The sequence below is a fragment of the Plectropomus leopardus genome, chromosome 7 (assembly GCF_026936395.1).
Source record: "Plectropomus leopardus strain MGB_pleo_1.0 chromosome 7, ASM2693639v1, whole genome shotgun sequence".
Taxonomy (NCBI): Eukaryota; Metazoa; Chordata; class Actinopteri; order Perciformes; family Serranidae; genus Plectropomus; species Plectropomus leopardus.
Window position 1 is genome coordinate 21,217,850 of NC_142182.1, and position 18,875 is coordinate 21,236,724.

General features: G+C 37.8%; 1 protein-coding gene across 1 annotated transcript in view; it reads left to right on the plus strand.

The window, feature by feature from the left end:
• The window catches only part of LOC121943502 (solute carrier family 23 member 2), a 51,147-nt gene extending 36,580 nt beyond the window's left edge, over positions 1-14,567 (plus strand). The window contains exons 8-12 of the mRNA XM_088080185.1: positions 1,861-2,114; positions 2,643-2,807; positions 4,603-4,711; positions 13,533-13,628; positions 13,724-14,567. Of these exons, the coding sequence (XP_087936311.1) occupies positions 1,861-2,114; positions 2,643-2,807; positions 4,603-4,711; positions 13,533-13,628; positions 13,724-13,911 (812 nt within the window). The 3' untranslated portion in view covers positions 13,912-14,567. The remainder of the gene's footprint in view (positions 1-1,860; positions 2,115-2,642; positions 2,808-4,602; positions 4,712-13,532; positions 13,629-13,723) is intronic.
• The last annotated feature ends 4,308 nt before the right edge of the window (positions 14,568-18,875 follow it).

The following is an 18,875-nucleotide window of genomic DNA, read 5'->3' on the forward strand; positions in this document are numbered from 1 at the left end:
ATCTGTTTTTATTGTCTCTCTTGGATGACATACACTTTAGGTAATGAGTGGATTTTCAAGTGTTTAAATACATGTAAATTAATTGCAAGTTGATTATGTTAACAGCATATATTCTAATCGATAAAATTATTTCACAGATTTATTATAGTTTTTAAGCACTTTTTCAGTCTTTTTTTCTTCCTTTGTTTCTTGCTAATTTTGGTTATTTTCATCATTCGTTGATCATCACCTTCCTTCCATGTTTTTGAAAAAAATCAAGTCAATTTGCTTTGAAGAATGATCATGATTGTCTTTAAGGTGTCTGTTAAATAAGCTTATGTTAAGGTTAAATGTGCTGCCATCTGGCATTAGGCAAAGCAGATGGGTCTCCATCACAGAGACAAATTTTAATCTGCTAATTTTTTATTTTGAGGCGTGTGTGCAAGAGGTTTGAGGGTGTGTTTTTGTAAGCCTTTGAAAGGTGCTGGATTAAGCCATTAATCACAAAAATCAGAGTATCTGCATCATCAACCCAGTGTGCTGACATATGTGCTTTAACAGGTAATTTTCATTGCTCTCTGGTTTGCCACCTCCACCTGTTGATGCCTGCCTTAAAGAACATACCGATCCTGTGTTTAGTAATGTTGGTGTTAAATACACTTTGTTAGAATCAGGATTTGTTCCAAAAGATCATTGTTCATGTGGTGACATGCATGGAAATAACACTGAATAAACCCATCAACATATCAGTAGTACACAATACACATCACAGATATATTATTGGGATTATTATGTTCCTACATAAACATGGTAGAGACAAGGTTTACATTTGAGCATCTAAGACTGTAATTACACTCGGATAGCAGTTTCCTTTGGAGATTAAGACCTAAAGATGTTTTGATGAAAGAACCTGTATGATATGGGTCTAAAAGGAGCCTGTTTTGTAAGTGTGACAGACTTTACAGGTGTCCCAAAACTACATCCAGTATTTGGCTTCGAACATCACAAAGTTTTTCAACATGCTTTTTGGGAGACGGTAGCCCAACTGGTCCAACAGAGAGCATGCAAAGTTTTTAACTATTGTTATTAAAACTGATGTAAAGAAGTAAACCATCGTTACATTTCCATCCACCTTTTTTTGCTCAATCAAATGTACCTATTTAAATCTAATAAATTTAAGTTTTATACTTGGTTGAGGCGACAGGTTTCCATTTCAAAACAGTTATCTTAAAAATATATTGTGATCCTGCTGGTTAATGCTAGATGAAGCATTCATGTCATATTGCAACTCACATGCCCCATTGTTTCAGGCCTCCTCTCCACCAGAGGCCTAAAAGCTATGTTGCATTTAAATTTTTGTTCAGTGTAGTTGTAAAGCAAAAGAGCACAGCCTTGAAGAATTACAACAGGATCACAAAACTGGCTTCCCACATTCACCTGTTGAGTTATTTGTGTGAGTTCTATAATCCAGAAAGGTTTTTGTTTGGACGACTTCAATAAAAAAATGTTAGGAAATAAAATTTTAGCATGGTATTTGGCTCTACATGTTTATGCAGCAGATCGAATAACAATGGCATACATCGTGTAAACCTTCGGTCTGGCAGATGTTTTATACTGCTGCTTGGCGAGAAACCCCTCAATGGTTAAGGAGAGTTGTTTTGTATTTTGACATGTGAACCCTCTTGGCCTCTTAGATAACAGTCTGCTAGCCCTTTCCTCAGTCCAAACTAAATATTGAACATTCACTTAATGTGTCATCCAGAGCTGGAAGAAATCTAAATATTTAGGATGTTGAAGGATTTTGGCAGATATCTAGTCTCTAAGTTCTGTGTCTGTAACTAAATGTATGGAAACTAAAGTATGCCACCTCATTACACACAGGTCAATGGGGTGTACCCACAGTGAGTGTGTCCTCAGTGTTGGGTATGATGGCAGGCGTCTTAGCATCTACCATGGAATCAATTGGTGACTACTATGCTTGTGCTCGCTTGTCCGGCGCTCCTCCTCCACCAACTCACGCCATAAACCGAGGTATCGCAGTGGAGGGCATTGGCTGCATCCTGGCTGGACTGTGGGGAACTGGAAATGGCACCACCTCCTACAGCCAGAACATCGCTGCGCTTGGCATTACCAAGGTACACCTCGTAATAGTCTCCTCATGTCTTTTAGGACTCTAACACTTGATATGTCTTGCAAACACTGGCAGCGTTCATGTTGAGGTAAGATATTTGGCATGTATTTAGTTTTTTTGAGTTTGTGATTTGAACAGTATGTAAGACGTATATAGCACTCTGTCAACTTGTCAGTTTTAGGTATTAAAGTAAAAGCCTGTCCCTGAGTGGCACAGATAAGATTCTTTCCTTAAGCTTAAATATTTTACGACATGCTTGACCCGAGCATTCTTTTTGTGACACCACTTTCTCTGTTGTGTCACACCTACATACAACTCAAAACCATCACAGATGAGATTGATAGTTTCCTGGTTACACACCTACATACAACTCAAAACCATTACAGATGAGATTGATAGTTTCCTGGTTATGATGTCTTTGTGCTTTCAGAGGGTTTTTCCCCATGCGAAATAAAGCTGGCATTGTGAGAATGATGAATTAACCCATTCTGTATTCATGGGATAACAAGTTCCTGTGCTCATTTTACACCAGGTTGGCAGCAGATTGGTGCTCCAAACAACCGGCATTCTTATGATGGTCCTGGGGATCTTTGGGAAATTCGGGGCGGTTTTTATCACCATTCCAGACCCTGTCATTGGAGGCATGTTCCTCGTTATGTTTGGAATGATTGCAGCAGTGGGGATATCCAACCTCCAGGTAAACATATTTAAATATTGTAACATACAGTATATTTGGAAGACACTTTTATCAATATCATTAAGGACATTGCAAAAACATCCTCCTTGGAAATCAAGACCCTGAGACAAAAACATCCACCCTGTTAATGGGCCCCTGAACTAGATACTGAGTCTGGCTGGCTCCAGAGGTGCTACTTTGGCGCTGACCCTGTGACCTGAAACACAAGCACAAACAAAAGACTCCCATGGAGACCGATTCACAAAAAAAAACTTCAGTTTAGTAGCTTAAAATGCTACATAGATGACCAATTAAGTAAATTAAAATGTTTGAAAAATCTTTAAAAAATCAGGAAAATAATTCAGAGATGATATAAAAATTACAACCAAATATTAAACTGACAATAAAAAATTGAGATTAAAAAATGTAGCCATTCAGCTGTTTCTTAAAGAAATTAAATCATTTACATGTCATATGCTAAACACCACAGCATTGCTTTCTCTACATGCATATTTTGTCATCATGGCAGTTGCTGGCCCTCTAGAGGTTGACTCTAAAATGCATCCGTGAGTGTCACCTGAGGTAGTGATACACTTTTAGACAGCAGCGTAGTTGGGAAACAGTCCAAGTTACAGGCTCCCGAATGAGCTGAGGTCAACAGTGATCTTGTTTCCTGGCGCATGGTATCTCTTAGTGATTAAAGCAGGAGTGCCGGGGTAGGTCTTTAGCACAGTTGCCCATTAAAACAACCCACAAAGATAGCTTTTACATTATTATTATTATATACATGAGAAGATGGTGTTTCACTTTGGATATTAGTTCAGGAAATGTCATTATAATGTAATTACTTGCTATGACATTAAGGCGAAGGGCTCATTATTTTTATAATTCAGACTAATAAGGTATTTATCAACCTCAAAAAACAAACAGTAAATACTATATCGGCAATATAATTTACTCATCTCTTCCTGAATAAATCTCAGAGCATCAGCCTCCTTGTGTCTCTCCAGCACAGACAAAATAAGAAGTTATTTTGGGCACAAATCTGACAGAAACATTTAATGAAAAAATAAGATAACATTACCACCCAAGCCCAATACCAGTGCTATTTTACACAATATTTCAGCTAATTTATGAGTTTTATGGCATTAGATTGTAACTGTTGGTCTTTTTTGCTGAAATGTCTCAAGCTGCTTCTTTAAAAGAAGAATTTTGATGGGAGGTTCTTTAGATTTCAAGCAGCAGGAAATTTGAGGCAGAAGATGTATTTAAAGAAATATTTTGTCAGGACTTTCTAACAGGAGAGCCCAGGTCCCACCCATACAGGGTATTTTCCCATGTTTTTATTCCAACAGTCTTTGTAAAAAATGAAACATGATACAAAGATTTTTGTGTCCGTATTCTAATGATTATTTTGTTTGTTTTGAACAGCTGCAGCTCCCTTAAAGCTTAGTCATAGGTGCTCAGAAGCCTTTGTATCATATATCAGTTTTTTAGAAAAGCCCTCTTCCTCGGAAAAATACATTAGAGCTGAAATGTCAACCCTCCCTCAGACACACAGTATTACTTTCATTTTGTGTAATGGGGCTGGATAGATGTTGCTTCTTTGTAATTTCATTAATCAGTCAGAGCATATTTATAGACAGGGCTGGTCTGAGTTGACCTCTCATGCACTCATGCATAAATGGGAGTCCTGGACCAAAATGGATACCAGGTCCTTTCTGAGGTTCTAGATGATTTCGAATTCAAAATAGAGATGGCAGCCAGCTGACGCAGAACAACAAAATAATATCTCTCTGTATTTCTCTCTCTCCAGTATGTGGACCTTAACTCGTCCCGTAACCTCCTCATCCTCGGCTTCTCTACCTTCAGTGGCCTTGTTTTGCCTACGTGGTTTCACTCCAACCCCGGCATCATTGACACAGGTAATCCTGAGACACTTAACTTGTGCACACACACAAATAGTCCATGTTTCCTTTCTGAATAAGTCCCTTAAAAAGGGAGCATCCCTTGAGATTATTAAAAAATCAACACTTGCAATGACTTTTCCACCAAAATATGCCAATTTGTTTGTCTTTAGAGTCAGACGGGCGCATAAATGAATGACTTAGGATGAAGGAACATGTGAACGTAAAATATATGATCAATTAGAGCCTGTTTACACCTGGTATTACCATGCATCTTGGGTGATCCGATCACAGGTGGATAGCTTTGAGTCTGTCTGTTAACACCTGGCATTAGAATGCTTCTTAACATGCGTTTAGAGAGACCACTTGTGATCTCATCTCACTTTCCAAAGCTGCAGTACCTCAAATAGCTATTTCAGGTAATCCCATAGAACCCCATGTTGAAATGCTCAATTTTACAGCAGAAATAAACATGTGTACAGCCTAATACAAAACATGGTTTAGGGTTCTATAGCTGATTTCAACATTCATGACAACGGCATGGGGAGTGGATTATGAACGGGTGCCTGATCATTTGTATTTAATCAAAGCTTAAAGTTATGCATGTTAAGGGGGAGGCCGCTATGAGTGACAGGCTGTCTGTAAAGCATCACAACAGTCTGTGTGTCAGATCCACCCCTAGATCCTCCACAGCCTTACCCTCTCATCCCTATATGGTCACTTCTGGCTACAAAAAAACATAGATAGCAAGTAATAATAATAATAATAATAATGATAATAATAATAGATGGCTGTAATGCCAAACTCATTGCTTCAAAATGTGGGTTGGTCTAGTGTGAAAATTTTCAAACAGTTTGAAATGATACGAATTACTGGACTGGACCAATTCTGATTTTTACCAGTTGTCCCACATGACAGCCGCTCCTCAGTGGAACATAATGACAGCGTGTCCCAATAGAAAATGAACGTCCAGCTATTAGGCTACATAGCATTGATTAACATTGAAGCTCTGTCCACACCGAATCCTACAAATTCATTTCAGTCACCATAAACATTTAAAAGATGGGTGAATAACCTATTTGCTATCTTCCCACATTTTTTAAATCAGAAAACACATATTTTATATTGTGGTATTAATTGGAGCTTGTTTTTAGCAATGGTGATTTACCTTAGCAGAAACTTGCAGCTTCCCAGCAATCTCCCTCCAGCCAGCTGACACAGTGTTTAGGATTTTGTTGGAGGTTTATAATAAGGAGGTTTCATATCAGTAATTCCTCATTTCAACTTTGTGAATCAGCCGGTCTTCTTCCTCTGCGGTGCTTTCAAAGCAAGTGACAGATATACTGATTTATTGATTGATTTGTTTATTTAAGTGTCACGCACTTAATTTTGCCCAGCCCACATGGGCTTAAAAGACACTGATGCAAGAATACAAAGATTGTCACATAGCCTAATCTAATACATCCACAAATTTCTATAAGGAGCGTTTCAAAATATACAAATAAATAAGCATTTCAAAAAGTATAAATCAATAATAGACAATTGTACTGTTATAGTGGATACAGTGTTTTCTGTTGTAGTAGCCATGCATTTACAGTGAATCTGGCCAAGGCATAAATCTCCTCTTTAGAGAACCAACTCCACATATCACACTCAGCCAACCAAAATAAGTCAGGGTTCTTCACCTGAACTTTTTCAAACAAATGCTTTCCCAGGTCACTATTCAAAGGTTAGTAGAGCAAAAATGAAATTCATCCTCAACAGCTTCAAGATTACACAAAACACACATACGCTGCTCCTCAGGGTTACCTTTATACCTACCGACTTCAATCGCCAGAGGCAAGGAACCAGATCTTAACTAAGCGCACAGGGACGTCTGTCCCCTCCTTAAGTTTAACGTTGAATAAGGTTCTGTGTAGTAATCTCCTTTAATTTGAACATAATTTCTGAGTTGTGGCTTACTCCAAATCTCATCCCTCCGGTGTTTCTTATGAAGGTGTAGTAATTTTTGTTTGACTGTATTTATTTTACACTGCAAATTATTATTAAATAATAATAATAATAATAATAATAATAATAATAATTATTAAATAAAATAAAACTCATAAAAAAAATAAAATAAAATGTAACTCATAAAAAGAAAGCATTGCAGAAACTTCTCTTGGCCAAGGACAATTATGTGCTCGATCCCACTTCGATCTTTCAATAAATGGAGCGTCCACCAAAAGTTCAGCTCACACACCTGCAGCCAGTTAGTACAGCTAATTTGTTGGCTTCAAATCCAAAATGTTGTCATATTGGTGTCGGTTTAGACTTTGTAATAGACCAGGGCGCTATCTCAGAAAGTAAGATTAGTGAAAACTCTGAGAACGTTGAGCCTGAAATGAGCGAGTTTTTGGTTTCACAAAGCCAGTTCAGCGTCACCCTGAGTCAGTTACTATGGCAACATGTTCTGTGAAACAAACACGCTCATTGGCAGGTTTACTTCATCTGAGCCTGAAAATGATCACCTGTCGTCCGAGGAGCAGGGAAAACTGACACGGCAGCTCCTTTTCTGAATCAAGTCATCGACGTTGAGGCACAAAGTAATTAAAGGCCGTTGTGTCAGGAGAGGGCGATCAATCCCATTTGAAGCACCAAGCGTTCTCGCAGGAGTATCGACATGGAAGATACCGTGTCACTCCACAGTCTAATAAAGACATTTATTGAACATTCACATTTAGGCCATAATTTAACTGGCTTTGCAAAAGTGACACTTCTGAAATGTGCAAATAAAAGCCTTTAATCATGTTGGAAAACTACATGGACTGTTTTTAATTGAGAGCGTTAAACTCGTACATTTTAATTCAGTTTCAAACCCCGCACGGCCAATAACAGGCACAGTGTCTTATCCTCTCCACCGTCATCTCTTCACAGTGCTGCTTATGTCTTCATCACAAATTACACTTCGTACCTGTATTTGCTTATGTGAATGAAGCTACAATGAGAAGCGTTATTTCTTTATTTGACATTGACAACTTCTGAACCCTCTTGAGCTGACTGCAGACAGTAGATCTCTCTTTTAATCACACATTATAGGGGATGGAATTATGCCTTTGTGTAATGACTTTGAGGAAATGTCTATACTAGTCATTATCTCTCTTTCTACCTAAAACTGAACGAATCGGCAAAATGATCAAACAAATGTGTGATTAGTGACTTGTAGGTGTTGTGATGGCATTTCAAGAGCTTGTAAAGAGGTCTACTCTTACTAAACTACTACAGATATACCAAAGATTCATAGTGTACTTAATATCAGCCACTTTTCAACTAGAAAGGCGTGTCTTGGTTCTTTTTCGGAAGTAAGACACACATGTCACCGACTTACCATCATATTGCAAAAGTAATTAATGAATGAGTGGACTTCATTAACTTCATAGTATTTCAAACTGATGCATTAACACGTAGATATGTTCATGTTCCACATGCGGGGTTATTAAAATCTCTAATTTAGTTGGGGTAAAATAAGTACAACAACTCTGCCATATCTCCTCTCATCAACCCAAGAAGTAAATAAACACGACATGTTCCACTCCACCCCCTTCGCCTAAATTTGATCTCTTACAAACACCAGCTATCTTTGGCTCGGCAGTTAATTATACACAACTTGTATGACCCTAGTTGCTCCATTAGTAGATTTACAAACAAGATAATATATGAATCAATATGTCGTATTGTGTATTATTAATACGGGCCCAACAATCATAATTTGTGTCCCCCACCCATACTTATATATTCACACTTGTTTCTCATGTTGTTTATCAGTGTGTCGCCTTTATTCTGTGCAAAACATTTGGTGAATTTATTGTATGAAGCTGAGAAAACTACTTTGGGACTCACTGTCCTGTTTGTTCATGAAAAAGCAAAGACAGAATCAGCAGACAATGCCAAAAACACATCTTAGATGTTAATCCTTATCAAAGGAACAAAGTGGTCCTCTGAGTTTGAGTTAAAGGCTGTGTGTTCCCACCTACAGATTACCCTTGAAAAGATGGCAGCGGTTCTGCCAGCCTAAGCTTCTAAAGCCAAGGTGTTCCCAAATCCCACAGGCCCAGATGGCAAACACTTGGTTACATTTAGTCTTTAGCCTAGATTTGATGGTGGTGAGCAGAGCCTTTTAAATTGTCTTATCTTATTCTGAACTGTGAATTTGTTTTGTTTGTTTTACCTCAAATAGGCAGCTAAGGGGAGAAATGTCAGTTGGTTTGTATTTCAGTTGGTCAGGCTGTCAGGTCAAACCACATAAGTCCAGTTGAGTGGTTAACTTAATGAAATAAACACTCTCTGCCCCCGTTGTAGCATACCTTTCACACTTTTTAAACTCTTGGTCTTGATTCTTTAAACATCCACTCATGACTTTTTCCTTGGTATCTCTTGGGGTATTAGGTTGTCATATTCATTTAAAGTTAAATAATGTGGGTGTTGTCAGTCCCTGTGAGAGGGTGACTGGACGGGCAATTTAAATAGGCTTGTCTTGATTATACAGGACATTAGTTACCTTGGGAAATCTACAGTTATGGCACCAGGGGTTTGCAGATTGTTGGTGATTGTCAAAAAGGGTTAATGATTCTTGACAAAGAACACCACAGACACATTAACATTATTATGTATTTTATTATTATTATTGCTGCCATGCTTCTGCTATTCATCTGCAATTTGGTAAATGATAACAGACCCCCTGCAGCTGTCGTTATTTGCATGATAATAGGGATAAGATAGGGATTCTGTCTTACCTGTCAACACACCATGATCCTATAAATACCATACCTTATATGCAGGGCAAACATAGTATTTCACCCTAATTATTAACTAGTATTTCCCCTTAATGGCTGCAAGAGATTGCTGTTTTCATAATTCTCTATATCGCACTAAAATGAAAAACCGTAACAGCTAGAACATCATTCTTTTTGCACCAGAAAGCCAAGGCTTCTGTCTTTCATGTATCTTTTCACATATATATCACTTCATTAACTAATGCTAGATTACCTTACATGCAGTGAAAATGTAGTATTGCACCATAATTACAGTGAAATTTCCCTGCAGATGTATAATCTTGTATATCTCTATCTAAAATAAAAAAACACAATAGCTAAAACCTAAATCATTTTCACTATAGGAAGCTGAGGTTTCTTTCCTCTGTTGCATCACGTTGAACGCAAGTAATGGCGTCATCACGCTACAGTACTTGCAGTGCAAAATTACTTGGTGGCGCCAGAAGAATAAATGATTAATGATTAATCTACCACCAATGCCTCTTCACTCTGCCTATACAAATGAGCATATCTCGATTCAATTCAGTTTTATTTATAAAGCCCTTTATCACAAAACACAGGTGGACTCAGAGGGCTTTACAGCATACGACATCCCTCTGCCCTTAGACCCTGACATTGTCCAAGGAAAAACTCCCCAGAAAACAGGGGAAAAAAAAAAAAATGTTGTACATAGTTCAAATAACTAATGGAGTGTAACGAAATATTCAGGTTATGTTTCTACATTTAAAAATTGTTTGGATGAATATGGGGTTTTTTTTGTAAAATATGATTAAAAAAAGATTTTTTTTCTACATTTTTAATGACACAATTTCATTGTGGTTTATTGACTTATATAGCCTTTTAACTTAAGTTGGCCATATTTTAGGGATATGAAGCATGAAGATACTCCAAGAAACGACTTTACATTAAGCAAAAATACCAATGTAGGCAATGACAGACAATTTCTATTGCAGTGTTCAAAGGAATAATAATCATCGCTGTCCACACTAAATTTAGACATTTGCCTTCAGTTTCGCCAGTTGGTTGAAAGACATCATAGTAAAATAATAATGCAGAGTGTAGACAACAATAAGAGACATGGTTCCAGTGCGAATGATGGTTGGTTATTACAGTTACTGCATTTAGTATGACAGACTTTTGTTATGGTTCTTGGCTGCTGCAGCAGCTTTTCCCGAGGGCAGTTTTATGAACTCTTCAAAACAGGGATAAACGGGACCAGACATACATTTCAGGGCTTTTTGTGTAATGCTCATTTCATATAACATCCAAATGGTTTCTGTTCTTAGACAATATTTTGCTGGCAATGTTAAAGAATTTTGAAAGAGTAAATGCAGGAACTTGGGTGACTGAGGGCAAAATTCTCACACATCACCACCTGGGTTTAATTCAGGTTTAATCCAGGTTTAATCTGGGTTTACTGGCACCTCCAGGTCGGTTGTAAGGTCCAGTGTACACAAATGGCAGTGGTAGTGGATGAAAAGCTGGTGGATTACGTCTTTGTCACTTAATTAGTGTCACAATTGGTTGGTCAGGTAGAGGAAACCAGTAGGAAACTGGAATAACCAAACTATGGACGAAAAAAATGAGGAGAAAAAAGCATATTAGTGTATATTTTTTTTCTCCACTTTACATAACTGAACAAAATATACGCACAAACATACGCAACAGGTAGAATCTAATTATACTTATATAGACATGAAACATCAAACAGTCAAAATGAGACCATGTGGAGCTGTTACAAACACAAGTCTGATCAATCAAAGACTTTAGGACCAATGAGAGATCAATCACAGGCTATTAGCTGATGATTCCCCACTTTTTAAGACACATTGATTGGCTGCAGAACATCTTTGAAGCCACTCCCAGTGAAGCGCCATCGACTGCTCCTTTCTGCAGACATAAGACCTTGATCCCATGAGTCATGTCATGCGAGTGTCTCTTAGGAAAGTGCTAATCCAGAGTTCAACACTGGGCATGAGGGCTTGTCTGGTTCTCTCAGGTCTAGGCTGCTTACCTCCCAATCCTCTTGGCTAACCCCCATGTCACTGGCTGTAATCTGCCCAGCTCAGATAAAGAACCCTTTCCCCTAGAGTTTTCCCCAGCTTCAACATTCAGCTGATAGCTCAGCACAAGAGGAGGCCTGTCAGCGCTCTTTGTAAACACACTGCTGCTCGTCCAGACGTCTTTAGATGTACAGGCTGTGGGATTTAAAACCAACTCAGCGGGTGCCTTGAACTTTTCACAGCTTCCTCTCTGGGCAACATAGGGATGTGTGTGCGTGCGTGCCTGCCTGCCTGCCTGCCTGCCTGCTTGCCCACCTGCGTGCGTGCGTGTGTGTGTGCGTGTGTGTGTTCATGCCTGCCCGCGTGCCCACCTGCGTGCGTGCGTGCGTGCGTGTGTGTGTGCATGCCTGCCTGCGTGCATGCGTGTGTGTGTGCATTGGAATAGGTTCTTTGCAAAAGAGTATGTTTGTTCTAAGTGCAACTTTGTCAGTGCTGTTTGAAATTCTTAATAAAATTCTTATCACGTCATACAACTTCATCAGGCAGTTTACTCATGAGCCACACGTTACCACATGAATGATGCCATTGTGGTCTAGTGGTAACAGGAATTGCCCCTCAGCCACCAAGCAATCTGGACGTCTGTGTACTCGCAGGCCCGCTGTGTGGCCTTTGAGGGGAGCTCATTGTACCAGTTCTCATTGATGTTAGTCTTGTCTATTTAATATCAAAAAGTTTAACGCACACCAAGGGTTGTAGTGAGGTAATTATAACTGAAATAAGACTTGAAACTAGGAAAACAGAGTTGCACACTTTGGTTTTATAGTCACCTGTTTTCATTACATCTCAGCCCTCAGGCCTTCTTTAAGATGAACATCGTTTTGATCTTGGAGAACACCTGACTACTTCTAAGTATTTGTCATTCACCTCATTTTAAAAGTGTCAAATGTACTATCATTAAGATAAACAAAGTCAGTTCAAGTGCAAGTTCATAGAGAAACATAAACTTACATAACCTTATTGGTACTCTGCCATGCAGATAGCTTTAATTTTACTTGGCCAGGTTTAATAGATTTGTCTCTGAGATATCTGCCACTGCCCAAATTCATGGAGGCAGGTACAGAATTGAAAGGTAACATTTAAAAAGTGAGATCCAGCGAAAACTGTTCACAATGAATTCTTCTTCGTTAAGTGGGTACCGTATATGATGAGTACGCAGTGCTACCACCCACCAACACCAATTTATGATAAATCATATATCTGCTCGTATTGATTCTGTGACCACATATGGTTTGAAGTACTTTCAGAACAAATTACTGTACAGGGAAACCCATCTCAAATTATACTGTAAAACACAGAAAATGCCCTCATTATGAAACTCTCACAAGTTAAAGTGCCTCTGTCCACATAGCATTTTTTAGCAAAATTTTTTACTTGTTCCCTGTGAACAGAGAGCATATGTGGGGCTGCCTGGACAAAAAGTGCCACACCCGGCATCAGAGCCCTTTGGCTTTATTGTGTGGTTGCTGTTGCTCCTTCAACAACTGTCTATCCTGAACTTAATAATATGTCACTCAGAAATTATCCCAACAAAGACAGAAAAAACTATTTTTGGGAGCAGATAGACTGGACTCTGAATGTTACTGGTGAGTGTTGTGCTTTTATCACTGTATGCATTTGTAAGATTGTTGTTAAATGTGTAATTAACCCTAAATGAAGTGTTACGTTTGCTACCTAGCTAAAGTTAATTTCAAGATATTTTTGTCATGTAGTGCTACTAATTGTAAAAGATACCTGCACAAAGAAAGCGGGATCAGAGCTGGACTGGCCGTTAACCAGCCCTGTAGGATTTACTGTCAGGCCCCAGTTGCTTTTGGTTTTAGGGAGCTTGTATTTATTTCAGTTTTAATAGGCTGAACTTAAACCTGACCTCTGACCTCTGTCTTGAGGAGGTCAGAGCAAAGACCAGATTTATAGTTGTCTCATTTTTATTTCTAAAGCTACTTCTTGACTCTCTTCTGTTTGAAGGAATAAAAGAGCTGGACCAAGTGATTGTGGTGCTCTTCACCACACACATGTTCATTGGAGGATTCTTTGGGTTTATCCTGGACAACACCATTCCTGGTATTACAAAGTACTTGTGTAAATAATGAGAAATGATCAAATCAGCCATCACTGTCAGCAAACCATGTCTTTTTTTTTTTCTTTTGTTTTTTCAGGCACTGACAAAGAGCGGGGTATCAAAAGCTGGCGGGACAAGGTACAACAGGGAAGCAAAACCTTGAGTGACCAGTCATGCTACGATATTCCTTTCTGCAACTTTGTTTTTAAACGACTCAGATGTTTTCAGTACCTGCCCTTTCTCCCTTCCTATCGGGCCACCGAACAGGGGACATCCAATTATTGAAGTGTTGACTCACAGGGTTGCAATGATGCTGGTCTATTAGTCCAGCAAGGCAAAACATTAGTTGAGGTTCTGCAAAATATCTAAACCTTATATTCTTTAGGACTCCAAGTTTAATATGTTTCACTAAATACATGGTAAGAAATAAAAATAGAATTAAACTTAATGTTGAATTTCTACATCAAGGTTGGGGTACTATGTCTAGTTGGAATTTAACCATATAAACTCTCTCCATGTTATTTCTAGCTTAATAAAACATTTGTAGCACCTGAAAAGTAGTCTGACATTTCACAAGAATTATCTGTCATCAGAGGAGCTTGCATAGACATTAGTTAGACACTCCTTTAATTTGTTTTTAAGATTTTGTAAAGCTTTTGCAACATGCACCAGAAACTTCACCTGTTTTTCACTCTTCTTTTTTGGACAATTTTGGACTAACACTAGAAAAACATTGATTTATTATCAATAAACTGATGCATTGTTCCAGTTTAGACTCAAAATTGTGTATTAAGTTGTAAAGATTGAGTTGATATTCAATTAATGTGTTATGATAAAGTGGCTCAAATGCCACTGTTAAGGTGTTACAAATATATCGTAACCACTAAAGTTTTAAGTAGGATAATTACTACTACCTCATCAAGCACAGTAACTCACAGAAACTATGTATATATATAATGCGATGATGTCTGTTTTCATTAATGTGATTAATGTTATTGCTTTATACATTTAATTGTGTTTCGTCTCTGTATAATAGTAAATTTTTCATTTTTACATATGCTGTCTTTACATTTCAGAATATATATACAATTTTACTAATTTTTGTAACATAATTTTCAGTCAGTCCTAAACTGTGATGGGTTGTTGTTTTCAGTAAACCCTGAAGTTAATATAGACTTTTGTCATTTTTCTAATAATTTGAGAATAAAAGCAACACCACAAAACCATGAAATTGAAAAGCACAAGTTTTAAACACACAGCATTTAAAAAAATAAGAGAATTTGATCCCTTGTCAAAAATAATCCAAAATGAAGTTCTTGTCACATGTACATGTTTTAATCATTTTTTCATCAAGGCTAACAGCCTACAGCCATGTCAGCAGCTTCGTCAGGCTGTACTTCGGCACAACTGTTCTTACACAATCAACCTGCTAACGTGTTACTATGGCAACGCTACCATGCCTATGGGGAATAATGTTTACTATACTAGCTTAGCTTGTTAACATGCAAATGTTAACTAGCACCAAAAATAAGGAACAGCTGAGGCAAATAAGATATGTCAGTAATGTCTAATCATTAACCCAAATATTGGATTAATCAAAATTTTAACCTGATGATAGCACTGAAGGGTCAGTGAATCACCAAAGCGATTGCACTTCATCCTGAGGGGAACATGAATGTCTGTACCAAAATTGATAGTAATCCATCCGAACGTTTTTGAAATGTTTCATTCCAAACAAAAAATTTGGACCTGCATGTGACACAAGAGGAAAAGTCAGGATCATCAAAGCCAGCTGGTTTCTTGGGACCATGAACACCTCTACTAAATTTTACAGCAATCCATGTGATATCTAAATCTTAAATGTGTACAGTGACTGATATTTCTTTTGGCCAGAGTAATGGTGAAAATAGACAATATACAATAACTGTAGCCACAATGACATTACCTATTGGTTAGTGGACTCCCATTGTAAAGAGTTTGGGATCTTATTCATCACCATCTTGGATTTTTTGTGAGTCAGAATTGACCATATTGGTCAAGAGGGAATAGCAAACCCTAATGCTAGTTGCTAGCGTGGTTAGTATGATGCATTTATAGCAATGGTTAGCTGTGATAATGCTAATGCTAACTTTTACTTGCAGAAAAAAAATGGGTTCAAACCATTTAAAAATCATGAAATCTTACTTGGCAAAGAACTGAACATCAGACTCAGTAAAGCGTCCTTTAGTACAACCAAATGCTGACAAGACATTTTCAGGTGACCAAATGGTTACAATTATCTCTCATGATCTAAAAACACAGATTTTTTGTAATAGGCAGTAGACGTGTTTATTTCTGCTGTAATGTGGCACATTTTAATATGTGGGATGACTCACTTTTGGAGCCAGTCTCTAGTTTTCATGAGATAAACTGCAGTTTTTGGCACTTCTCTGTTGGTTTCATGTTTTGGAGGTCTGCTTGTGAACAAAGTATTGACATATCAACTTTTAAGTCTTTAAGTTATGTTTGTGCTTATTTACACATTCAGAAGTTACAAAGAAACATAATCGATTAGAATTGTGTTTCTGTCCACCTGATGAAATAATTTTCACTCTTTTATCTGTTTTTTACTTTTTTAACTCTCGTTAGCTCATTGGTCACATAAACGCAGTCATGATTACGTGGGATATGCACAAATAACTGGCTCATGATTAGAGTCCCAACTCCATAGACATCTCTTTCCACCTTAACTCCTATATAAGCAACACACCTTCCTTTTTACTACCCGACGCTCCCAGTGAAATCATCTGTCTCTCAGATGGATACACAGACAAATTTCTGTAATCATACCATCATAATTTAAAGAGCGTGATTACCCTTTGTACCATTTTACCATAATGAATATAAATGCTGAGGAGTAAAATTTAATGGAGAGGATGTGTAAACAGAAATACTTGTTTTTGTCATCTTCTTGTGTTACAGAGATAAATCAAAAGCCCGTCTGTAGATCATTATATTTAGAATATATGTAGGTATCTCTGTGTGGTTGATTGGCACCACCCCATTTCAAATGACATTGTTCAAATGCAATTTAAAATATAGCACAGTAAATGGTCGACACGCTCACAGGATTAAGCCCAATTGTAGTAGATTAGGGCAAGACCCAACAAACTATTGCCCTGAAGCTCCCAGATAACAAGCATATTATCTGAAGGGTCTTGTGCCATTGTCAGCTGTAGGTGGGTGTAAAAGAAAGTGCAGGTTTGTTGCCTTTGATAAGGACTGGATTAGTATAAATTATATGAAAGGTGGATTGTTATATGTTGATATTGTGTCAAGATACTTCAGGCATGTCTGCTGAGTTGTCTGCCTTTGCTCCATTGGACTGCCTCTGTCTGGGGAAGGATGGGGACTTGTGATAGCATGTTAAGAGCCAACAACAATAATTCCAAAGCATGTTTTGTTTGATTACAGGCTTAGGAGCATTTCTCTGTGGATGATACTTTATGTTAAGTATGTTGTCATTTTTAACAGTTTGTATGATGGCTAAGGAAAAGGTTAAATTTATTAAATTAACCTTTTAATTTAGTTAAATTATTTAACCTTATTTTTGATGGTGCCATGCCATTGTTTCAACTGCCCAGAAGCTCAGTTTGTTGAAAAATGTACCATTGGACTGAAAACCAGTTTCTCTGGCAGCCTATTATTCCCCATAACAAACACAGATACAATCTGATACGATACGACATGATACAGTACAATACAATACAATGTGAGACAACTTTCTCAGTTTACACTGAAATTAGTTTTGTGTCCTTACACAATTAGCACATTTCCATTACAAAACACACCACACAGTCATGACCATGAAAAACATAACAATATTCCCAGATTTAGATCTTAATTAGCAGCACATTCATTTTGGTTTAGCAACAGGATAGACTGATGTATAAGCAAATTTTTCACCCTATTGCATTCAAATAGTGGGACTCTGAATCACCAATTGGAGGGCAGAAGTTGGTATTCTCCATTTAGAACATGCAAGGAGTTAGTAGAATTGCTTTTAGCAAGTCTGAGCATGCTAACACCCATTGCCCCTAAGGTCCTTTTTTCCAAGAAACACACTCTCGTTGCAGGTTGCAGGTTTAGGCGATGCAGCTAAGAGACCCACACTAGTATAGTAAAATACAGGTGTGTGTGGATTTGCACTCGGATGCATGAGGGCGCACACATCCACATGTTTTGGTGTTTCCAAATTCTTGTCTCTTAAAACAAGCTTTGAAGTTTATGTTTGAGCAATGTTTTGTCTTGCTCTTCGCTCCTCACTGATATTGAAAATCTAGAAAATCTCTTCCTTTCTTGGGATTAAGGTCTATAGAATATTCCACTGTACAGATATGCCTGAGTTAAAAAAAATGTAGGGTGGCTCAAAGGTCTCGTAGTCTTTAGTCTCTTGATTAGGCACATCATCCTTTCACAAAGGTCACAGGTTTAATCCACTGTGGTATTTACTGTCAATCTGTAAGTGCCTGTGCCTTTATACTACAAAGAAAAGCTTTGATAGGAACAACTATGCAAAATATTGATATTTCAAGAGCCTTTAGGATTAGCATCAAACTGACACACAGCACCTTCAAAGTAATGTGGGCAAGCTGATGTTTATACTAAATAAGAAAAAAATATTCATAACTGTAACCCAGTCATGAAACCATCAATTTTGTGACTATAAAGTGATACCCCACCCAAATCATTTTTTTGTGTCAAATGCTTATCCCTCCATAGGACCCCTTCAGAATCAAACAGTTCATTGGTTGCTCACTAATTTGACTCACACTTACGATACTGTGCAGACTCTGGCTTAAAGTGACATCATGAGTGCACACCAGTATCTTTTTTGGCTTCACTCTTGTACAGTGCAAGGAAGTTAAGAGGCATTGTCCATCTTATATTCAGTCTGTGATGTAAACTCAAGACCATGCATGCATGGGATTGTACTTTTCTCAGTGGCAACTGTTTGCCTAGATAATACTTGTAAGAGCTAACCAAGGCTGCCCTCTCTCACCTCGAGAATATTCCACTGCAGTTTAGATAGCTGCAGCAATTTGTATTGATTTGTATATAAAAGCAAAAATGGAAGATGATACAGAGCAAATTATTTCACTATACATGCATGATTTCCTTTTTAAATATGAGAAACTATATATTTTCTGCCAGAGCTCTAAAATATATTTACATCAAATATCATGTTGTAAGGTATGCATGCAGAAAGG